General features: G+C 37.5%; 2 protein-coding genes across 2 annotated transcripts in view; one reads left to right on the forward strand and one right to left on the reverse strand.

Moving 5' to 3' along the window:
• The window catches only part of LOC134542987 (lysophospholipid acyltransferase 6), a 172,467-nt gene that overhangs the window by 65,006 nt on the left and 81,705 nt on the right, over positions 1–25,756 (forward strand). The gene's annotated exons all lie outside the window — the stretch shown is intronic.
• On the reverse strand, positions 2,507–5,366 carry LOC134543104 (zinc finger MYM-type protein 1-like). The gene is made up of 2 exons (XM_063387908.1): positions 5,026–5,366; positions 2,507–4,307 (listed from the first exon to the last, which is right to left on the reverse strand). The coding sequence occupies exon 2, from the start codon at positions 4,080–4,082 to the stop codon at positions 2,724–2,726; it is 1,359 nt and encodes a 452-aa protein (XP_063243978.1). The 5' UTR covers positions 4,083–4,307; positions 5,026–5,366; the 3' UTR covers positions 2,507–2,723.

Consider the following 25,756-nt stretch of genomic DNA (forward strand, 5'->3'; position numbering starts at 1 on the left):
GAGCCAATGATAAATGAGCTGCCTTTTCGATGGTGGTGCTACCTTTTCGTTGTCGGTGCTTCCAATTGAGTTGCCTTTTCGATGGCGGTGCTGCCTTTTAGTTGTTGGTGCTTCCAAATGATCTGCCTTTTTATTGGCGGTGCTGCCTTTTCGTTGTTGGTGCCAGGGCCGCAACTAGGGGGGAGCAAGCAGGGCATACGCCCCGGGCGCAAAGCTGTGGGGGCGCCGAAATCGCTTTTGCATTGTAATTCCTTCCTACTAAAACTGGTAACTGGTAAAAAGTTTTTTTTAACTTGCACGCCAGGAATGTCCAATCTGATTTACAATGTAACGTCTTAACATAGCACCATTTTTCCGTGGGAGACCCCCCGCTTTATTGGTGTGGTATGTGCAAAAAAAGAGAAGGGGGGGGGGGGGCGCATGAATCCATTCATGCCCCGGTTGCCAGAGACTCTAGATGCGGCCCTGGTTGGTGCTGCCTTTACGTTGTCGGTGCTTCCAATTGAGCTGCCTTTTCGTTGGCGGTGCTGCATTTTTGTTGACGGTGCTTCCAAATGTGCTGCCTTTTTGTTGGCGGTGCTGCCTTTTCGTTGTCGGTGCTTCCAAATGTGGTGCCTGTTCGTTGGCGGTGCTGCCTTTTCGTTGTCGGTGCTTTCCTTTTGTTGATTGCGCGTAGTACAAAATGTAGTGATTGAATATTTACTAGTTTAAAACCTCTTGGTGTTACTAAAATATATTTCAAGGTCACTTGGTCCTTTAGTATGTATAAAAATGTCACGATGGATTAATTGAATATAATTAGATAACGGCGAAGGTCATGCTGTCCTGAAAAGTCTAGCCTATACGTCTGATAATGACATGACTCGGTCTCATGGACTGAAGACAATTGACTATATGTGTGGCTTTGTACATGAACGGCTTATAGGTTATTCAGATTAATGAAAAATTAGACTTTCATGTAATGCATAGCGGTACTGTATTAATTCGTTGGTAAGGAATATTGACTCGAGTTGTTTTTCGTAGAGCGAATGATAAACTCCGCGAAAGGTAATGGAAAACAGAATCTAAAATTTATTTAATATTTAGTTACAACTGTCACTGGTCAGGAATCGAACCGTGGACAGAAATCCATCGATTCAATTTGAATATTAATAATTGATTTTTTCGGTGACTTTTGGAATTTTCCCCGCATTACATGATTTCAAGATGGCGGCCAAATTTCAAGATGGCGGGCACCTCAGCAATAAATGATTACTGCACTGTAGCAGGTTATAATAAAACTAGCATGATGGTAAGACGAGTACACACAAGATGGTGTCCTCCAGCAGACGAAAACATGATGTTGGCAATGACTGCTAGCATGTGGTAGCTCCTGGTAGCATGTACTGAACATACAATGACGGATCCATGATGTTCATCAAGGTCAAAGTCAATGATCAAGGTCAAGGTCAAATTTTAAGGCCAAGGTCAAATTTCAATGTCAAGGTCAAAGTTCAAGGTCAAAGTTCAAGGTCAAGGTCAAAGTTCAAGGTCTAGGTCAAAGTCAAAGATCAAGGTCAAGGTTAAAGTTCAAGGTCAATGACAAAGTTTAATGCCAACAGTCGAGGTAAAGGTATGGTGACCAGATAATTATACTAACATGTCGCCAGCACACTCTAGCAGACTACAACAAGATGGTGGTCTTCTGCGTACGAAGACAAGATGGCGGACATGATGTCATACCAGCTGATGGTAAATACCTTGTTATTGGTGGTGGTAGGCAGTGGCGTAGCGTGCCATCTCGGCGCCTGGGGCGGGAGACCCATTTTGCCGCCCCCATTCTATAGGTGCTTAATTAAAATTAAATTTCACATGCAATGAGATACCTTTTATTGAAGTTAAAATAGGATGAGCGGTTTTACAAGCGGATTCTACGGGCCTTATGTGCAGCGAAGTCAGAAATAACTTTGTCAAAATCAATATTAGCAGCCAATTCTTGTTCAATCGACAATATAGCCAAGTTTGATAGTCTAACGGAGCTCATAGAAGACCTGAGGTAATTTTTTATTAGCTTCAACTTCGAAAAACTTCTCTCACAACTTGCAACACTAATCGCCAAAGTCAAATATATACGAATCAAGATGACTATATTTGGAACCGAAATTCCGAGATTCAGTTTTTGAATGAACTGGAGGAGCTCCAGTGGTCCTTTACCACTTATATCTTCCTCTGATTCAGAACAGGCAACAACAACAAACTGCTGAAGACGCTTCCGCTCCATCTGAAACTCGTCCTTGTCGATGTCTTCTAATACATGGGAAAGATCACACTTGAACTTGCTGTCCAAAAGTTTCGCTGGCTGACTTGTCCGATATTTCTTGAATTTGCTGGAATCGAGTCGTCATTTCTTGAATGATCTTGTCGAATGATGCGATAATCTCTCGACGGATTTCCTGTTCGTGAGACAAAGCTGCATCTTCAGAAGATTCATCGCCATGCATGCATTTTTTCCTGCGAATTCTTCTCGTTTTGAGTTCGATTCCGAGTTTTTCGCAGAGAGTCTTAGCAAAGTCAATTGCTTCTTGCACGAAACGGTCTCTACTTTCCACTAAGAAGGTTTTCAAAGCGCAGAGTTTCTGAGCACACTTATCCACACTTAGTCCTCGTTGCTGCAGGTAAATCTGTGCGTCATCTACTTCAGGTAGCACTGCAGCCCAAAAGCCAAGAAAAGTTAGGAAGTTAAATTACTGCATGGCTGTCAGGAGAAGAATGGCTCCCGATCTTGTTTCGGAAGTTTGAGATGAATCTGTTAATTGTTCCAGTACCTCAAGAACTACCTCAAACTTATTTTTAAGCATCTTGACAGCTACATGTCTAGCGCTCCAGCGCGTTTCAGTGACTCGTTTTACTGCTTGACCTGTGACGGCAACCAAAGCGTTCCATCGAACAGTTGATGCGGAAAAGAAGGCAAACAGCTTCTCCAGAGGTCCAAAAAACGTCACGGAATCCACTGATTCAGAAGCAGCGTGTACCCCAGCCAATTTTAGTGAGTGGTTTGTGCATGCAACGAATATAGCTTTCGGATTCAGTGCTTTAATCCGGGCTTGAACTCCATTGTGGATCCCTGAAATTGTGTCAGCATTGTCATAAGCCTGTCCTCTCAGATTCTGTATGTCCAGTCCGTCTGATGTTATCTTCGCGATTATATCGTTGCTGAGATCTTCTGCATTTTTTCCTTTTGGTTCGAAGAAGTCAATGAAAGATTCTACCACGGCGACTTTTTCTCCTTCGATATGTATGTATCGCAGAACTTGGCTCATTTGGTCATTGTGGGAGATGTCTGGTGTACTGTCGAAGATTACGTAATAATATTTAGCTTCTTGAATACGACGGATGATGGTGGATCGAACTTGCTGTCCCAGTAAGTTTATAAATTCATTCTGGGTTTCTGGAGATAGATACGAAACTGAGACTCTTGCTCCCAGCTTTATCTTTGTCAGGTGTTCCATTAGAAGAGGGTCGTATTTAGCTAGGAGGTGCACTAACTCCAGAAAGTTCCCGCGATTGCCACTATCATCTCCTAGAATGTCTTCTCGATGTCCTCTGAAGGCCAGATTCTGTTTGGCTAAGAACTGGATAATATTCAGCAACCTGTACAGTACATCCCTCCACTTCTTCTCCTCACTTTCGAAAACTTCTTGTTGTTTCTGATCGATGGTTGCTTTACAGTTCAGGTGAACTTCCAACTCCTTCCATTTCAAGAAGCTCTGTTCATGGCCCAGGCTATTTTCATGGTCTCCTATTCTTGGATTTAGCTTCCACCATTTGTTGAATCCTTCTTCAGATGCGAAGTTAGAGCCGGAATTGCCAAACAGCTTGCAAGAAAAACAATACAAGGATTGCTTCAAAGGCGAGTACACCATCCATGTTCGGAGAACCTTTTCACCGTTAGATAATGGTTTGTAGAACCACTCTTTGGTTAGTTTTCGGGTACCGCCTTTCGTTGAAGTCCCTGAGCGAACAACATCGGCAAATTTGGAATCGATGTGCTGTACTGAGTCAGATCCGCGACGTACTAGAAGCGTTCTTACTTCGTCGGTCATAGGAGAAGGCCAGCAACCTACATCGTCGAGATTCACATCTTTGATTTCGGCAGGAGCAGAAGGCACGATTTCAATTATGTCTTCTTTGGCAACATTCACTTTTTCTGCAGGCTTATGACTAGATGCTTGAGGTACTTTTGATGAGTCGACTTGGTCTTGACCCTGCTCTGTGGTGGGACCAGAACTACTTCCAACTGCGACGGCAGGTACGTCTTCTTCTTGTACCTGTAAAATAAGTTATGTATTCCCATGAATATTGGCCGGAGGACACGTTCGAATTTCAAATAAGTATTTTATCTATCACAAAACAAAAGTGGTTTTGGTGACGGCGCGGTTTGCCGGGCTTATAGGAAAATTTACAAACAAAATTGATTTTGTATGGCAGCAACCTTTTATAGAGTTTCCCGGTAAAAACTGACTGAGTAAGCCATGTTATAGATGTTATTAAAATATAAAATGACGAGAAATTTGAGAAAAATCGTTGGTGCCATTTTTGAGCTAAATGAAAAATTATGTTTTCTTTGTATGACAGGTACCATAAATAATCAAGGTGACCAAAAACAAAAAAATATATATATATTCCTAGACTACTACTAGATTTATAAAACATCTCCTATTGAAGTTTTAAATTCAAGTAGCAGGACAAAATTCAGTCGTAAACTTAAAAAGATGTACCTTAACTCAATGTAATTTATGATAATATACTCCATACTTTTTAAACAATAATCAATGTTCAAACAGCTATTAGAGAAATTTTAAGTGAATAAGATTTAATGAACGAGTGTGACTCCGTACTCGCAGACAAACCTAGGTGAATAGGTTTTGCGAGACTAATGTAAGAAATTTTTGTAACTTTTGTAAACAATAAATAAATAATAATAAATAACTGGGGTAATTCTAGGCCATGCATGATTCTAGATGGAGGAATCATATACCTACTTACACTGGAATCACTTCCGCTGCTGCAGGATGCCACCGAAGACGTTAACGTGGCTTTCGAACCAGAACTGGAACTAAAATATTTCAGTAATGCACCTTGAGACTTCTTCGCATCTGCTTCTTTCTTAGCCTTTTTTTTTTTTTTTTGCGGAATTCCGCACCGCTTTCTTTGACTCTTTTCATTTTCAAAAACTAGTTCAAAGATTGGGTAAAGTTCTAAATGTTTAGTTTTAGAAGATTCAACAGTATTTAAAAGATCGAAACACAATCAAAATGACTTTCGTTCCGTATCCGAAACCCTCGCGAAACAAACATACGAGTAAAGCGTGATTGCGTAACGGTACTTCACGATGCACTAAAACAAAGATCAGTACTGTAGCATGTGTGCTACAGCTGCTACCTTTGATAATGTTTATGTTGGCAGAAATGGTTAACGTATTTTATTAATCTTTCGGATGCCCTGGTAATACGAGAAATTTTGGATTTAAGTTTGTTATATGTTGTTTTAAAAAAGAAATTTGTAATTCTTGTTTAGTCTTATTATTTTAAAGTTTAAGATTTTAAGTTATTAAATTGGTCTGGAAAGTTCGAGGACACTACCGAATATGTTGGTAATCGCTGCGCTAGACGGCGCGCGAGCAGAACAGCTGATTGTGTGACGTCAGGTGAGACGGGCGAGCGGAGTCGCCTGGTCGGCCCAGGCGGGCGCGCACGTGAAGTAAAACGCGGGTTGGCCATGGTGATGGTTCCACATCGAAGTAACTGTATACGTGTGTTCCTTTTTGAATATGAACGGGGTTTATTTATATAATTTAGAACGCTTTGGTACGATGAACGCGAGTGGTTGGTGAGGCGTGTGTGAATATCGCGAGGATTTTCCAAGGATGAATTATGTGCGCCGAAATAAACGTAAAGACGGTATGGCGAAGAATTCGTCATATCCGTACAATTACCTGCAGCTACGGTAACGTATAATGGCAAGGGTTTGCCATTAAAAACACTCGTGAGCAAACGAGTGTATTTGGTGACCAGACATCACGACGTCAAAAAGCAAGTAAGTGCCAGCCGTGCCACTGCCCCGTTGACCCCGTTGACCCCGTTGACCCCTTTGACCCCTGGTGCGAAACTATAATTTGTGGATTTTTGGGATTTAAATTAACGGACTAATAAAACTGAAACTGGGATTTTACGTTCAGCGTGTTTCACCCAATCCCTGCCAGACCTAGAAGAAAAAAGGCGTCGACCGTTAGAAAATGACTTAACTGAGAAGGGCTTGTAAACCCATAATTTGTAATTTGCTAAATTTTTGGTATATTTATTTGCATGTTAAGGTGTGTCAATTTTTTGCTAGATTTCGCCTATGTTAATTGGTATTTACAGCGGTGATACGCCCGGTGCGTATCTATATTTGTATTTGTATTAATATGTTCTTATATATTTTAATGCCTTTTTATTATTATATAGCTATTTTTTATAAGTAGTAATAGGGTATGTATTTTATGATGGATGCGCCGATTTGTGATGAAACGATTTTATTATATATATATATATATATATATATATATATATATATATATATATTAAATGTTGTCATATAAATTTTGCGTCTTTTTAACTTGCTGCCTCCTCTCACTGTTCGCAACCTTATTAGTATTTTTTAAGCGTGCTATTAGTTTGGGTTTTAATATTTTTTTGGGTTTACCTGCGCTCGCGGTACGGGGCAATATAGGAGTTTTACTGTGTCCCGGTTTGCGGAAGTTGTTGGTTTGCCCTGGGTTAAGGTCAAACTTTACAGTACAATGCGTAGTACTAAATTCAATGAGTGCGAAAGAGAGGCATCGACACGGGCCGACGCGTGAAACAAAAGATTTTGTATGAGTAATGAACATAATAAGGAGTGCCGCTCAACTCGGCGATGTTGCCGTTCGTATGTAAACAAACAAACATTATAAAGAGCTCTGTCAGTGATTTCGCAATTTTTCATTTAAATAAATATTAAAAAATAGTTGGTGCGCAAGATTTTAGATAAAAATGGAACATTATAGTGTGTCTGACACATGTAATGAATGAATCATAGATCAGATCTCAACCCGCTTCACCGGCGACCCGCCCCCGCGGGCTGCCGCCCGGGGCGGGCCGCCCCCTCCGCCCCACCCACGCTACGCCACTGGTGGTAGGTCAGTCTGTAGGTGGCTTCTGTGGAGGAAGGATCTGATTTTTTTTTTATTTTTTGCCCTCACCGGTTTCGAACCAAGGACGGGAATCGATATATTCAATCAGAATTCTATTAAGTTAATTTTTTTGATAAATTTTGGTATTTTTCCCGATTTTCTAACATAAAAATTACATATTTCCAAGATGGCGTCTAAATTTCAAGATGGCGACCATAACGATAATTGCAACATTAATAGGATTCAATATGGCGGTCGTCACGTAAAGTGTAAGAATGACATGGTACTCAACCAAGATGGCGGGTGTAACGAAATATGCAACATTTATATAATCCAAGATGGCGACCGTAACGATAACTGCAACAGTGGTTTTTAAGATTTTTATTTAATTCGATCAAATAATTTTTTTAATGATTTTTAAAATTTTTCCCGATTTTCTAACAAAAAAATTGCCGATTTTCAAGATGGCGGGCGTAACGAAAATTGTAACGGTGACGTCATAATCCTAAAAGAGGCTTGTCGGAGGCTGTATACATGGATGCTTAAGCCTATATCAGGAATTTGTGTTCTTTCTAAGGCAAAATGATTTTGAGGTTTTTTGAAATCCTAATTTTCCCTCAAAACGGGAATTTTCCCTCAAAACGGGAATTTTTGCCTCGAAAACGGGAATTTTTTTCTTAAAACGGGAATTTTTGAGTCATTTTTGAGGAATTTTGAGGAATTTTGAGTCAAAAATGGCCGCCGTGACGTCACAATCCAAGATGGCGGACACCGATACCAAAACCACATCCTGCATCCTGTTTCAGTATGCCCTATTATATACTACTACCGCTGATGAACGTGAATCATGTGGCCTAACAAGAGAAGAAATATTTTCATTATTGAAAGGTCATTTGAATGACAAAGCGACTGAAAAAGATGTAGAGATCGAAAAGTTCATGTCTGTTAAATTGAAATGCCCCTTTGCTCTATCAGACAATGTAAAACCTGTACTCCGAAAGTTGTTGTATGACTTGCGTAAAAAGTGGCAGCAAGTATCAAGAAATGAAGGCACATTTCTGCAAAAATATTCTGCATGGTTGAGCATGTTTGTTTCGTTCGAAGAAACTAATCCATCTCTAGAAAAATCCCATAATTTGGGGCGGCCTACTTTAGAATTTGCAGAGTCTAGTGACCGGACAAAACGAAGGAGGACTGAAGAATTACGCGCAAGACATAGTACAGAAGAATTGACGTATGCGACCCAAATGAGCCTTCGATCATCTGGGAAATTAGATGCTGCGAAAATTGTCCGTGATGTGGGATTGGGAAGCCCAACTAAAGCTAAGAAGTATAAGGAATCCATAAATACGATTGAAGAAACGACTTTATTTGCCGATGCTGCTCTGTCGCTCATAGTGGAATTAAAGCTATCAAAATCACAATATCAGGGACTTCGTAATAGAAGCAAAGAGAACAGATGCAAATTATATCCACCGTATAAATTGCTATATAAAGCCAAGCTCAAATGTTATCCGCCCAAGTCAGATATCTCTGTCGATGAATGTAGTGCTGAGGTAAAATTGCAGGCATTGCTGAATTACACAGCTGAAAGAATATTTGTCACAAATGGATGTTATCAAAAGTTTGTCTCCTGAAAATACTTGCAACTTGAATTTAATTTGAAAGTGGGGCTGCGATGGCACTTCTGGCCAAAGTACGTACAAGGAAAAGTTTACCAATGATGATGGAAGCATGCCCGATGCTAATATTTTTGTTACCTCAATCGTCCCACTGCAGCTTATATCAGACGACCATGAAACAAATGCTAGACTTCTTGTATGGAAAAATCCGAGGCCCTCATCACCTCGCTTTTGTAGGCCAATTAGGATCCAATTTCTTCACGAGAGTCCTGAAGCAACTCGTGACGAAATGGAGTATATTAAACGGCAAGAGAACAATCTTGTCCCTTTCAAAAATAGCATAGATGGAAAAGAAATAAGTGTTTCTTTCCAACTTGCTTTCACCATGATCGATGATAAAGTTTGTAATGCTATTACGCATAATATGTCTACTGAACGATGCTATTTATGCAAAGCAACTTCAAAAGACTTTAACAATATCGATGCAATGCTAAGAAAGGAAGTCTCTGAAGATCATTTACAGTTTGGATTATCAAATTTGCATGCATGGATACGTTTTTTTGAATGTTGTTTGCATATAGCTTATAAGCTTGAAATAAAAAAGTGGCAAGCGCGTAGTGATGTAGAAAAAGAACGAATAAGAATCCGAAAAACGAATATACAGATGGGTTTCCGTAAGGAATTGGGTCTAATAGTCGACCAACCAAAGCCTGGTTTCGGTAGTTCAAATGACGGGAATACAGCTCGACGATTTTTCACCAACTCAAGCATTTCTGAAACTATTACAGGGGTTGATGAGGTCTTAATTAAGCGTTTCCATGTCATATTGCAGACAATTTCGTGTGGTCATGATATCGATTTCATAAAATTTCAAGATTATGCCTTACAAACAGCTCGCTACTTTGTGCAATTATATCCGTGGTTCTACATGCCAACTTCTGTACATAAGATATTGATTCATGGCGCAGACGTGATAAATTCATCGGTATTACCGATTGGGCAGATGTCTGAAGACGCTCAAGAGTCTACTAATAAGTTCATTAAAATGTTTCGCGAAGATTTTGCAAGAAAATGTTCCCGAGTCAAAACAATGGAAGACGTTATTTTACGCTTGTTATTATTATCCGATCCATTTATTTCGAGTTTGCGCGAATTACCTCGAAAAAACTCAAAATCGTTGCTTCCAGAAGCAGTTTTATTGTTAGTTGTGCCACATATACCAGCAAGTACAGAAAGCTACAGCGATTTCGAAGTCGAAACAACTGATTGTGAATCAAACTTTTCTTCGGGTGACGATGCATGTATGTTTAATCAACCAATTGTATGTTTTATCGTATTATATAATATATGCATTTATTTTGTACATTTCTTATAAAAGTGGTTCAAGTTAAATCAGCCATTTTGTTTTTATTTCACATTTTGACTTCGGATTCGTAATCAGCGACCCCGAAAACCCCCTAGTACTGACTTTCAGCCAAATTGATAACACTTTTGACTTTTGGCCAGCTTTTTGGCATTTGGCCCCACTGTGTGACGTGCAGAGCGCTTTCCACATCAGTCATCAGTCAACAGCTGTACGTCTTGCTTTTATGTCCAAGAAACTTTGTGTGCCGTACTACAGAACTGTTTAAAATAAACTCGACTCATGATACTCATCATGACTGTGCCTGCTTCAGCCGCATCTGCAGAGCGTTCATTTAGTGCACTTCGTCGTTTGAAGACATACTTGTGATCTTCAATGTCCCAAAGACGTCTCACTCATTTGACTTTGCTTCATATCCATAGTGATAAAACTGCATCAATAGACATCAAGTCGGTTATGAAAGAATTGGTCTGCAGCAAGGACGAGAGAAAGAGCGTTTTTGGTAAAGTTTAATTTTTCTGTTGCTACTCATCTAAACATGAAGTCTGGGTGCTGTAATAATTCTTTCCTTTACATCAAAACTTGTGATGCCATTTCTAGTAGCTGTGTAGTTGTCAATGAAAAAATACGAATTGTTCGTACAAATATTTCTGAGAATTTTGAGAATGTTTTTATGTATTGTAAATTAAATTATGAGGAACATAGAAATGCTATGATAGTAATATGTCGAACGGCTCACTATTCCGAGTTTTGTTATATTGTGATTTGATTTTATCAATTTGAATGTGTTATTTTGTCATATAACTTATCATTAGATATTTAGATTTTCAGATTTATTAATGGTAAAGCAGTTTTTCTGTCACGTTTTAAATTAATGTTCAGTGGACACTAGGTACACAATATGCTTGTTACAATACATTCTGAATATTGGCATCATCTAAGAATATTTAATTATCGGTGTGTAACATTGAGAGTTCTCCTATCCTGATATTCAAATGAATTTACTTAAGAGTGGGCAATGAGTGGGATAATGACGTCTTTGTTAAATTGATTACTCAAGGCTCAGCCTCACTTAAATATTTGATTATAGCTTGTTTTGATTATTGCAGATGTTTGTTAGCACATATTAAGAAAATGTAACTATAGCTATAGATAGTTGGCAAAATATATTATCTCACACTTCAAATATTAATCTTCAACTACAGTCATGTAATTATGATGTAATTTATTTATTTTATTTTTTATTTATAATTACGTTCCGTCGACCATGAGTGAGCAATTGCTCAATGGTGTAGAACATGTCAGTATATACAATACAATACAAAATAAAAAATAAATCCATAACATATTAAGATAAAAGTTATAAACAATATCATGATTATATACACATATCACAATTAAAGGGATAGAGCATACATGTATTGTACACATATAATATTAAGGTGTCCGTACACAAAGATATTTTATACATAAACACACAAATATACACATAACATAACTATTATATATATACATATATGTATATATATATATATATATATATATACACACAATTCAGATGTTAACACACAAGTTATGATTATCAATACAATTTAAAAATTCATCAACAGAATAGAATGTTTTTGAGATGAGATATTCTTTTAATTTATATTTAAAAATTTTACTTTTACTTTTACATAGTTGTTTTAAAGTTAATGGAAGATTATTAAATAACTTCAAAGCAGTATTATATATGCCTTTCTGCTGTAAAGTAGTTCTTGCCCGAGTTATATGCAAGTCATCACATTTTTTAGTTTCGTATGGATGTATTGCTGAATTTGGCTTAAAAATATTCAGATTTTTATTTAAAAACACTAAAACTGAAAAGATATATTGACTTGGCAATGGGAGAATACATAGTTTATTAAAAAGTGGTTTGCATGAATCTCTTTGCTTGCTATTACAAATAATCCTTATGGCTTTTTTTTGTATTATAAAGACTTTAATAGCTTCCGAGCTATTTCCCCATGAAATTATACCATATTGCATTAGTGAGTGAAAATACCCGAAGTACATTAATTTCATAACCTCAACATCAACTTTCCCAACCATACAGCGAAGAGCAAAACATGCAGATGTTAGTTTATTACATAATACCTCTATGTTCTTTTTCCAATTTATTTTTTCATCAATTATTAATCCCAGAAATTTCGCATAATGAGACTGATGTAGATTTTTATTTAAACAAGAAATATTAATATCTTCATACATTTGGTTTCTTGTTATGAAGTTAACAAAATTTGTTTTATCAAAATTTAAAGTTAACTTATTAGACTTAAACCAAGAAATCATTAGTTTGAGTACATTTTCAGATTCCTCAATTAACTGGGTGCGAGACAGATTTTGTATTATGATACTAGTATCATCTGCAAACAGAATAGCAGAAGCTCTTACATCAAGTATATGTGGTAAGTCATTAACATAAAAAAGAAAGAGCAAGGGACCTAATACCGATCCTTGAGGCACACCATGCTCTATACATCCTGAGCGAGAGACAAACTTTTTATTGGAACAGGTATCCACTAACATTACACTTTGTTGTCTGTAGTATAAATATGAGATTAGAAGTTTTTGAAGCTGACCAACAATACCATAAAAATCCAATTTTTTAATCAATATACTATGATTGACACAGTCAAAGGCTTTTGCTAGGTCACAAAATATACTAACTACATGAAGTTTACTATCTAATGCTGTTTGGATAGTATTTACAAGGTTGAATATAGCTTCATCAATAGATTTTTTCTTCCTAAAGCCAAACTGTGATGATGTTAATATTTGATATTGGTCTAAGTGATCAAGTAATCTCCTATAGATGACTTTTTCAAGGATCTTAGAAAATGTAGTCAATAACGAAATTGGCCTATAGTTTTCGATATTAGTTTTCTCACCTTTCTTATGTAATGGAATAATTACAGCGTATTTCATCCTATCAGGGAAGGTACCTGTAATTAAACAGATATTGCAAATTAAACTGAGAGGCTTAGATAATTGATCAGAACACTGCTTGATTATTTTACTACTAAGCTCATCATAACCATGAGAAGTTTTTGATTTCATGTTTTTTATGATTAAACTTATTTCATGAGGAGTTACAAGGGAAAATTGAATTTTAGGAAATTTTTTGGAAAAAGCATTTTGGACAAACTCTAAAGGGTCGTGAGAGGATTGAAGATTAGTTACTAAGTGATTTGCAACATTTAAAAAATGTTTATTGAAAGCATTAGAAATATCAACTGGGTTTTCAATAGTAGATTCTTTTAATTTTAGGGATATCTTATCATTTTTATTAGGATGTCTCGATACTTCTGTTTTAACAATATCCCATATAGATTTAATCTTGTTAGAAGAATTAGAGATAATTTTATGAAAATATTTACTTTTTGCTGCTAAGATTTTTTTATTAAGAATCTTACTATAATGTTTGTATAGCAGTTTGTCTTTGTCAAGATTAGATACCCTAGCTGTAGTATATAGGTTACGTTTAATTTTACAATCATTTCTTATTTCGTTAGTTATCCATGAATTTACCTTTCGCTGAGACGTGTTTATAGTTACTACACGGCAGCATGTCTCAAAGAATACTAAAACACTGTTAAGAAAACAATTAAATTGAATGTTGGCATCATTTACTATTTCTAAGAAATCCCATGTTTCAGTTGCAAGTAATAATTTAAATTGCTCAATGGTTTCTTTATTTATTTGCCTGCGTGAATTTTTTATCCAATTAGAACTATTTACTAATTTATGATGTAATTCTATAACTTGAGCATCATGGTCAGATATGCCATTCACAACAGAAGCTACCATAATTTTATCACTTTGAGATTTATCAATAAAAATATTGTCGATAGCAGTTTCAGTATTTTCACAAATCCTAGTTGCAAAATTAGTCAAACATATTTTTAATTATAAATACATCTTTGCCTTTTCTACAGCTCTAGATAACTTGATGATATCTGGGGACTAAATTTGAAGGTGCTTGTAATGTATGTACTCTGTGCAGTGGGAAAATTCAACAAATTGCCTTTAAAATGAATTCTACGAAGCGAAAACTGAAAAGTGAACACTGTTTTGTGATGCCGAGCCTTAAGTAAATTTGTTATAAAAAAAAGTTAAAATTTCTGCTAGTAGTACATACTATTTTTATGTACGAAAATGCTTAAATAGCACCATTTTGCTCCTTAGAATACAAATTTTTTTCTACCTGGGGAGAGCCCCCGGACACCCCCTTTGTTAAATCCACCACTTATAATGATTCTCTCCTTTGCCCCCCCCCCCCCCCCCCAATTAAATATTTGCTTCCTACGCGCCTGTTCATCATAGTCTATGCTTATGTCAACAGCCTCAGAGTCACTGTAACAATCACTGTAGAAGACATCCTCTTCACCCAGATTACCGTATGAATTCGATATCGATGATGTCGAAGTGTCATTATCATCTTCATGCTTCCTTTTTAGGAGTCCATCATTTTTACAAAGTAGGAAAGATCTACTTTAGGTACTTGTTGTAAGTAGTTCTGCTTTTCAACAACAGATGACACCACGTGTTGCTTGCAGGTAAATATTATTTATTTATTTCATGTGAACTCTTTGCTTAAGCAACATGAGAGTTCTAGCACAAGCCCGCTTGTGAACTCTTTGCTTAAGCAACATGAGAGTTCTAGCACAAGCGGGCTTGTGAACTCTTTGCTTAAGCAACATGGGAGTTCTAGCACAAGCCCGCTTGTGAACTCTTTGCTTAAGCAACATGAGAGTTCTAGCACAAGCGGGCTTGTGAACTCTTTGCTTAAGCAACATGGGAGTTCTAGCACAAGCGGGCTTGTGAACTCTTTGCTTAAGCAGGATTAAATTTGGACTTTTTTTTAAAAAAATGGTAATTTATGATGTTTATAAACGACATCATCCCTGATGGTTTTCTCTGAGTGCTTCTATTTTATTTTTATTAGGTGGAATTTAAAAAAAATCATTATTCAGTCAAATAATAATATATACCCTGAGAAATCTGAGAAACACTAACTGGAAGAACAAACTACCTTCTCCTTGGAGTCTAGCGATGCCATCCCTCTATTGCGATCGTTAGTGAGAATCCTGCATCCCGCATGAAAGAAAGAAATAATATTTACCTGCAAGCAATACGTGGTGTCATCTGTTGTTGAAAAGCAGAACTACTTACAACAAGTACCTTTGCATGAGATAACTATCGCTTAAGAAATATTTAAAAAATTATATTTAAGTAATGGTTCCAATTGGAAAACTGTCTGTTTGTATCTAACATTAGTCACAGTAACTAATATGAATCCTGATTCGGTGTCTGTCGCTGTATCGAAAGGACACAGGTGTAAGTTTTGCAGCAAAGAATTTATCTTGAGAAAGAATGGAAGACAACACCAGAAGAATGACTGTGTTAAAAATCCGCTACGCAATATGATAAGTTGCGTTCGATGTAACAAGTCGTTTACGCGGAGAGAGAGCTTAAAAAGACATGACAGAACTTGTAACGTTAAGCCTACGTACAAGCCAGAGTACAACGGTGGATCTACTAGACTAAGGAATAGTGATCTGCATTACGACAATAATTTTCCTTGTCTTGAGAGAGATTATGTTCGTGGCTCTTCCGATCTCGACAAAGAACTTAAATTGAAGGACGATGATGATTTATGGAAGAATGAAGACAATGGAAGAATCCTTAACGTGAAAAGTGAGAATACATTCCAGCCGAATTCAAGTAGATCTTTCTTACTTTGTAAAAATGATGGACTCCTAAAAAGGAAGCATGAAGACGATAATGGCACTTCGACATCATCGATATCGAATTCATATGGTAATCTGGGTGAAGAGGATGTCTTCTACAGTGATTGTAAAAGTAACTCTGAGGCTGTTGACAAAAGCATAGACTGTGATGAAGCACCTAAAGCTGACAAGATCGAAGAATGTAACGGTGTCCTGAGACCGAAACGATGGAAACGACGTGTTATAATAAATAAATCTGATAACGCTTATTATGATCGCTGGGGCGATTGTGATATTAAAAGTATTTATAATAAACAAGCAAGTGAGATGGTGGTAGAAGAGATTGATTACACATCGTGGAAAGATCCAAACTTATTGGTTGACCGGCTAAGACTTCTACATGGCTCGCTTTGTGCGGGAAACTATTCGTGCATAAAAGAAATATCCTTCATACTCGAAGAACTGAGGAAAGCTGGCTACATACAATAATGGCTTATTTTACTTCTATTTGTATAATCTTAAGAAATAAATTAAATATTAAAAGTAAAAATTTAATGTTTTTATTTCTTTCATTCTGATTTCTAACTAAGACTTAGTTCTCGTAACTTGTGTTACCAAATGTGCTGCCTTTTGATGGTGCTTCCAAAATGTGCTTTCTTCTTTTTGTTGATGGTGCTTCCAAATGTGCTGCCTTTTTTTGATTGTGCTTCCAAAATGTGTTTCCTTCTTTTGTTGATGGTGCTTCCAAATGTGCTGCCTTTTTTGATTGTGCTTCCAAAATGTGCTGCCTTTTTGATGGTGCTTCCAAAATGTGCTTCCTTTTTGTTGATGGTGCTTCCAAAATGTGCTTCCTTTTTGTTGATTGTGCTTCCGATTGTGCGTGGTTTCTATGATTGTGCTTCCTTTTTCGTTGAATGTGCTTCCAAATGTGCTTCCTTTTTGTGGATTGTGCTTCCAAATGTGCTTCCTTTTTGTGGTTGTGCTTCCAAATGTGCTTCCTTTTTGTGGTTGTGCTTCCAAATGTGCTTCCTTTTTGTGATTGTGCTTCCGATTGTGCTTCCTTTTCTGTGAATGTGCTTCCGAATGTGCTTCCTTTTTGTTGATTGTGCTTCCGATTGTGCGTTGTTTCTATGATTGTGCTTCCTTTTTCGTTGAATGTGCTTCCAAATGTGCTTCCTTTTTGTGGATTGTGCTTCCAAATGTGCTTCCTTTTTGTGATTGTGCTTCCAAATGTGCTTCCTTTTTGTGATTGTGCTTCCGATTGTGCTTCCTTTTCTATGAATGTGCTTCCGATTGTGCTTCCTTTTTGTTGATGGTGTTTACAAATGTGTTGTCTTTTCGTTGATGGTGCTTCCTTTTTGTTGATTGCGCATAGTAAAATATGTAGTGACTGAATATTTACTAGTTCAAAACCTCTTGGTGTTACTAAAATATTTTTCAAGGTCGCTTGGTCCTTTAGTATGTATTAAGATTTCATGATGGTCTAAATGACTGTAATTATCTAAAGACGAAGAAGGTCCTGCGGTTCTGAAAATTCTAACCTATACGTCTGATATTGTCATGACTCGGTCTGATGGTCTATAGACAATTGGCCTGTATGTGTGGCTTTGTACATGAACGATTTATAGGTTATTCAGATTATCGAATAATTAGACTTTCATGTAAGGCATAGCGGTACTGTATTTTAATTCGATGGTCAGGTATATTGTCTTGAGTTGTTTTTCGTAGAGTGAATGATTAATAAATTCCACGAAAGGTAATGGAAAATAAAATATATTTAATATTTAGTTACACCTGTCACTGGTCAAGCAGTGTGTTCATTACTTCTGGAACTATTAAGCCAAGTATAATGTTATTTATATCAATTTTCTCTTTATTATGTATTTCAGAGTATATTATACTCTATGTAACTTGGATGTCCAGGTCCGATCTCAAGACACAATGCGAACATGTTTATGGTTTGGATGGTTGATCACCTCGTTCGAATATTGGAGGCCGCCAGCAAGGCGGGGGACAACAGCGGAAGCAACGGTACACGTGACTGGACTGGAGGGAGGTCCTAGCGGTATAAATTGAGGTCAACACCCTAGACACAGCAGTCAACACATAGTCGTGTGGGTATAGAGCTAATATTAGTTTTATTAAATATCATTCTTACATATGTACTTTCATGGTTTTTGTGCCTACAGTGTCCATAAAGTATATAATATATTTACGTACCTGGTTCTTCAACTTAACAAGTACTTACATTTTACATTTTTAAATTCGAATTTGTTAAAGAACAATGGCTGAAATGATGTGTGTTATAAACTATAAGTCCTTCTATAACTGGTGTGATTTATAAGACTGTTATATTTTGAGGATAGTATGACCAATAGGATGATAATATGATGTGACATTGGCTTGATACTTCGCTTGAATGAAATTTAAATGATACCTTGAGATGAAAGCTGCAAGTGCGTGCATTGCGTGTTCATTTCATTTGATGAATTTGTTTCCAAATGCGTTACCTTATTTTGGTGCGCTTCTTCTTTCAATGGTGTTTTGACTCGAGTATTATAGTAATTGGTTCTTGATTTGACTAGAGTATTATTCCAACCGGTGCGTGTATATAAGCGAGTCCTGGACAGCAGGTCGCTCAGTTTGTTACTGACGTCGTCGGTGTAAGGATCACCTAGTTTGATTCTACTGGTGCATACGTCGTGTAATTGCCTGTTCTTGAGACTTCGATGGCATCTTTACCATCTAAAACGCCGAACTTGATGGACGACGCACCATCGTCTACGGGAACCCTGACGTCAGCTACGGTGGAGAAGGTGCAGATCCCGTCGGCAAAGACGACGTCATCAAAAGAGGAGATTTCAACAGTCGCGATACCGTCAGCAGGAGAGACTTTAATGTCGGTGGTGCTGACTACGCAGGAAAACTCGTCGAACTTCGTTTCGCCCTCGATGGAAACTTCAATGACTGGTGATTCAACACCGACTAACGAACATCGGTGCTGTTACTGTGACAAGATTTTCACAAACAGCAGCAATACTCGACGACATGAGAGGAGAGAATGCGCTAAGAACCCTTATCGTAAAATGTTTGTTTGTGAGAAATGTCACAAGCAATTTGCAAGACAAGATAATATGAAAACGCACATGAAGACATGCAAAGGACCTGCTGTGCGGCAGAAAGTAAAGGTTTCGGTGCAGCAACGATGTATTGATGTTCATAAGAGTATGCCTGGAGATGGTGTAACTGCTGCAACAACATCATCTGGTTCGGGTCTGAAAGGATCGTCTTCATCACCACGGTATCCTTGCAGCTACTGTGATATGTCGTTCGCATTTTCTCATGATGCACGAAGACATGAGCGGAGTAAATGCAAGAAGAATCCATCTCGTATAAAGTTTCGCTGTGATGGGTGTCATGAATGGTTTACACGTATTGACAGTTTGCGACGACATGTGAAAAAATGCAACGGTAAAGTCCGTGTGTCTACTGAAGAACTACCTGTAGAAACTTCGACTCCTCGCTTTAGATTGGAGACTCGTAAGAGAACAAGCAAGAAAACCGATGTGTAGCAACCGATTGGTATGACGTCTGAACATGAAAATAAACCTAAGACTGTGTTCGGCGCATTACAAGTGAATGATAATGGGTTCTACTTGGCGTAGTCTGCATTTCGTGGGACATTGAAAGACTACTATTATCCAAATACGTTAGGTGAGTCGAAAGACATTTGTAATTTTCTTGATGATATCAAAGAGAACATAATCAATCAGCTTACTGATGATGTAGCAACAAACGGTTCATTAAAATACAACTTGTGGTTGGACTGTATATATGGAAAGCCGTATCCATTCGAAGACGAAGTGAAGAAGTGTGCATTCAAGACATCGGCTGCAGTAATTTACAGTTCTAACGATGTGAAGCATACTGTTAAAAACGGTATCCAGAAACTCTGTCAAGAAGAGGAGGACTATGTCTGTAAAGGTTCTGGCTGGACTCTTTCTAGTATAAGCCGATTGGAGCTAAGAATTAGTCATTTCACGCCGCTGCGGACCTAAATGATTATAAGATTGCTGGCTTTCGCAAGTGTTCGTGTAGTAAAGTAGAAATTATGTAATAAAGTTTATTTTGTGAAACAACTTGTGTTGTTTTCTTTCTCGAACCTGCCACTATTATATTATGTTTATTTTTTTCCATCTTCATTCCGAATCGTGTCAAGGGCCTGAGTCGACCTAATTAATCATTTTATTGTTTGCAAATTTATTTAATGAATTTGTAACTTTTTCCCGAATCTCTAGCAATATAATTACGAATTTTCCAAGATGTTGGTGTTGATGGCTTATAGGATGATGGTAGTAGAGGTTTTAAAGTCTCTTTAAGAATGTTGAAGATGGTTTATTGAAATTATTATTATTTTACATAAAATTAGACATTATTGCATCGATCAGGTATCGAACAAAGGACGGGAATCCAGCGATTCAATAAATAAATTAATGGGTGATTTATTTAATAAATTTTGGAATCTTTCCCGAATTCCTAGCTAAATAATTATGGATTTTCAGGATGGTGGCCAAATGACAAGATGGTGGGTGTCACAGTAATAATAAATGATTACTGCACTCTAGCGGGTAAGAATTAAACTAACATGGCGTGAGCGCACTCTCACAAGATGGCTGCCTCCAGCAGACGAAAACAAGATGGCGGCCACCAGCAGACGAAAACAAGATGGTGGTTGATGTTTACATCGAATTTCAAAGTTCGAAAAAAAAAAATTCAAATCCAAGATGGCGTCCGTGACACAAAGTGCAACGGTGACGTCACGATTCAAAGTTGGTGGAAATTTCTAGAAATACAAAAAATGGTGGATGGATTAGCATGGATTGGCATACAGATTAGTATGGATTAGCATACAGATTAGCATAGATTAGCATACGGATTAGCATAGATTGGCATAGATTAGCATAGATTGGCATAGATTAGCGTATTTTGGCATAGATTGGCATAGATTAGCATAGATTAGCATAGATTAGCAAGGTCAAAGGTCAAGTCCTGATAGCGGCTTAACAGTGGCTTGCGTTAGGGATGATTCAGCCACTTTTAGGACTTTTCTATCCACTGGGATTTTTACGGAATAAAACGGGAAATTTTCCCTCGAAACGGGAATTTTTTCCCTCGAAATGGGAATTTTTCCCTCGAAAACGGGAAATTTTGAGTCATTTTGAGTCATTTTTGAGGAATTTTGAGGAATTTTGGGTCAAAAATGACGTCATCCAAGATGGCGGCCGGCTCCTGGCTCCTGCGCCTGTGCTTGAACCCCCCTTTTCCAACTACTCACTAACAACGGCAGATCCCTCTGTTCGAGAAACAGAATCCTCGTGCCTGCATAGACATCTATAGCATCCATGACAACATTTATCCGCGAATATAGATTTATATTTTGTATTCTTAATTATCCTTTGCACGTACTATGCATCCAGTGTGTGTACTTTAAACCTGTGTGTCATTTGCGTATCTATATGATTTAGAAGCTAGAGTCTGATATTAACGCAGCAGATACATTAGTTGTGTCCTGACCGCACCAATACTGTTAGCTAGCATTAGTTCTTGTTTTTCGAGGCGTTTAATGTAGTGAATTTAATATTATTCAAGCGGGAATCGTACTTTATGAATTCATATTTTTTCTTACAGCGACGTTCTATGTAGAATATATTCTATGCTTTCACTGCAGTGCGTGTTAGGGCAGGAGAAATCGCCGTTGAGGGGGGTCACATCTCGCCAAGCCACTCAGGATATTTGTAAATGTTGTTTGTAACATTCCTGGACAAATGGACCGTTGTTTGGGATGTTCCTAGGATTTATTTCCATGACCACCGCACCAGCTACAGGGTTGCGACTGGCAACCTGTATTTCACAGAATTATGGTTTAGTTGGACTAGTCTCTACCCGCGCTCCTGTCACCATGACTTGATCCAGCGACAGCGAAATGGATGATAGAAGGGAGAGATCCCGCAGCCCTCTGCATCGAAGGACACTTCCTTCTTCAAGACCTAGTCTAATTTCTTCCCTGGGCAGAGAGCAAGTGCGTGCATTGCGTGTCCATTTCATTTGTCGAATTTGCTTCCAAATGTGCTGCCTTTTTCGTTGAGTGGACTTCTATTTTTAATGTAGTTTTGACTCGAGTATTATAGTAATTGGTTCTTGATTTGACTAGCGTATTATTCCATCCTGTGCATGTATATAAGCGAGTCCTAGACAGCATGTCGCTCAGTTTGTTACTGACGATATCGGTGTAAGGATCACCTAGTTTGTTTCTTCTGGTGCATAAGTCGCGTAATTACCTGTTCTTGTGAACTCAATGGCATCTTTACCGTCTAAAACTACGAACTTGATTGATGTTGTACCATCGTCTACAGGAACCCTAAAGTCAGCGGCGACGAGGAAGTAGCAGATCCCGATGGCAACGATGATGTCAACATTGGGGGAGACTTCAACAGTCGTGGTACCACCAGCAGAAGAGAATTTAATGCCGGTGGTGCTGACTACACAGGATAACTCGACGAACTTCGTTTCAGCCTCGATGGAGACTTCAATGTCTGGTGATTCAACAACTAACGGACATCGATGTTGTTACTGTGACAAGATCTTCACAAACAACAGCAATGCTCGACGACACGAAAAGAGAGAATGTGTCTAGAAACTTTATCGTAAAATGATTGTTTGTGAGAAATGCCATAAGTAGTTTGCCAGAAAAGATATTATGAAAACGCACATGAAGACATGCAAAGGTCCTGCTGTTCGGCAGAAAGTAAAGGTTTCTATTCAACAACGATGCATTGATGTTCATAAGAGTATGCCTGGAGATGGCGCAACTGCGGCAACGTCAGTATCTGGATCGGGTCTGAAAGGCCCGTCTTCATCAGCAAGGTATCCTTGCAGCTACTGCGATATGTCGTTCACTTTTTCTCATGTAGCACGAAGACATGAGAGGAGTAAATGCAAGAAGAATCCATCTCGCATGAAGTTTCGCTGTGATGAGTGTCATGAATGGTTTAAATGTATTGATAGTTTGCGACGACATGTGAAAAAATGCAACGGTAAAGTCCGTGTATCTACTGAAGAACTACCTGTAGAAATTTTGATCCTTGTATTAGATTGGAAACTCGTAAGCGTACAAGCTGGAAAATCGATGTGCAGAAACCGATTGCTATGACGTCTGGACATGAAAATAAACCTAATACTGTGTTCGGTGCATTACAAGTGAATTATAATGGGTTCTACTTGGCGCAGTCTGCATTTCGTGGATCATTCAAAGATTACTAGGTATTATCTAAATACGTTAGGTGAGTCAAAAGACATTTGTAATTTTCTTGATGATATCAGAGAGGACATAATCAATCAGCTTACTGATGATGTAGCAACAAACGGTCCATCAAAATATAACTTGAGGTTGGACTGTATATATGGAAAGCCGTATCCATTCGAAGACGAAGTGAAGAAGTGTGCATTCAAGACATCGGCTGCAGTAATTTACAGTTCTGACGATGTGAAGCAAACTGTTAAAAACGGTATCCAGAAACTCTGTCAAGAAGAGGAGGACTATGTCTGTAAAGGTTCTGGTTGGTCTCTGTCTAGTATAAACCGATTGGAGCTAAGAATTAGTCATTTCACGCCTATGCAGGGCTAAATGTTTTTAAGATTGCTGGCTTTCGCAAGTGATCCTGTAGTAAAATTTAGATTTTGTAATAAAAAATTTTTTTGTGAAAGAATTTGTGTTGTTTTATTTACGAACCTGTCACTATGATGTTAAATTGTTGTTATATTTAATTTTTTTTCATCATCCAGAATCGTACCAAGGACCTAAGTCGATCTAATTAATCATTTTATTGGTTGCAAATTTATTTAATGAATTTTGAACTTTTTCCTGAATTTCTAGAATTGAAATTACGAATTTCCAAGATGGCGTACATGATGGCTTATAGGATGATGGTAGTATAGGATTTTAAGCCTCTTTAATAATTTTGAACATGGTTTATTGAAATTATTATTTTTTACATAAAATTAAACATTATTGCATCGATCGAGTATCGAACCAAGGGCAGGTACTGATCGAATCAATATGTAAATTAATGAATGATTTATTTAATGAATTTTGGATTTTTTCCCGAATTTCTAGCTAAATAATTACACGATTCCAAGATGGCTGCCATAACGAAACATGCAACATTAATAGGATCCAATATGGTGGTCATAATGTAAAGTGTAACGATGACATCGTACTCAAAAGGATCGGATGCCATTTTTATTTTTTTGCTCTCGTCGGGTTCGAACCGAGGACTCCGAGCCCTGTGTCGTAAATGTATGTTTTCTAAAATATTTTTATTAAAATTTTATTAATTGAATTTTTTATAAATTTAATTTTTTTTTATAAAAATCGGATAAATAATAAAGATTTTAAAGATAGCTGGCATAACATAAATTGCAACGCTGACATCATTATTCAAAATGGCTGCCATGGAATTCTAATTTTCAAGGTCATGACTTCGGTGGCTTAAAGCGGCTAGCTCTAAGGATACTTAAGCCGCTTTTAGGATTTTGGATCCTTGAAGTGGCTAGCTCTAAGGATGAATAAGCCACTTTTAGGATTTTGAGTTCTTTCTAAGGCAAAACGACTTTTGAGGTTTTTCGAAATCCTAATTTTCTCTCGAAACGGGAATTTTTCCCTCAAAAACGGGAAATTTTTTCTCAAAACGGGAATTTTTGAGTCATTTTGAGTCATTTTTGAGGAATTTTGGGGAATTTTTGAGTTCAATATGGCCGCCGATGACGTCATCCAAGATGGCGGTCGGCTCCTCGCTCCTCCGCTTGTCCTTGAATCGGCTATTCCTATCTACTAATGTATAAGAAATGTTGGTAGAATTTCCGTCGCCTTCGTCAAAACAGGAGGAAAAGTACCATAATGGAAAACTACCACATGTTTGTATTTTTTAAATCGTCGTAATAAGAATACAGTACTTTTTTGGAAACATTTCTTTCTTCTCCTCCGCGATCTGGGAAATGATTGCTGATTTGGTTTTGTATTAATTTTGAGCAAAAACTACCCCGAAAATTTTGCCATCGCAAACATTACTATGAGTCTGATTGGCCATGTTGGTGATATGCACGATTTTCAAGGCTGTCTCCCGATATTATGTGATATGTGTTTTATTTTTATACAAAATGAAGCACGAATATGTTTTATATTTCTTGTGTGAGATACCAGTTGCAAAGACTTTGCAGTTTGATTTTATGGGTAGTGAATCAGTGGTATAAAATAACTTCATTTATTTTTTCCCGATAACATATTTTTGACATTAGTATAATTTTATCACTCGCCAAGCAGAGAACCTTATTTTTTTTTTAGTCACGAAAAAAATTGTTTGTATTCAATATCAGCTAATAACTTATTATTGCTTATGTCATCAAATACATTTACAGTACTATTCAATTAGTACAAGCATGAGAAGTAAACAATAATTTCTGCAACAACGTTCTTCCGAAAGAAGGTATACACCGATTTTAAAGGCGCGTGCCTATTTCTTAATTTTATTTTTTTAATAATTAGAAAATAAAAATTGGTACTTTTCCGAATTTCCTCATTGAGGCTGCGACCCAAATTTCAAGTTTCCAGCCCTTTTGGCAGTGGGTTGGAATTTGTATTGGCCAGTATGTGAGCGAGTGAACTACTTTTTGCATATTCCAGCAATTCAAAATTTAGGCCCTAAAGTTAATTTATAACAATTTCACGTAAACTAGATAGCTCAAAGGCTGG

The sequence above is a fragment of the Bacillus rossius genome (assembly GCF_032445375.1).
Source record: "Bacillus rossius redtenbacheri isolate Brsri chromosome 9 unlocalized genomic scaffold, Brsri_v3 Brsri_v3_scf9_2, whole genome shotgun sequence".
Lineage (NCBI taxonomy): Eukaryota > Metazoa > Arthropoda > Insecta > Phasmatodea > Bacillidae > Bacillus > Bacillus rossius.

Coding starts and splice junctions, on each gene's coding strand:
- LOC134543104 (XM_063387908.1), bottom strand. CDS start 4,082: ATGACCGACGAAGTAAGAACGCTTCTAGTACGTCGCGGATCTGACTCA.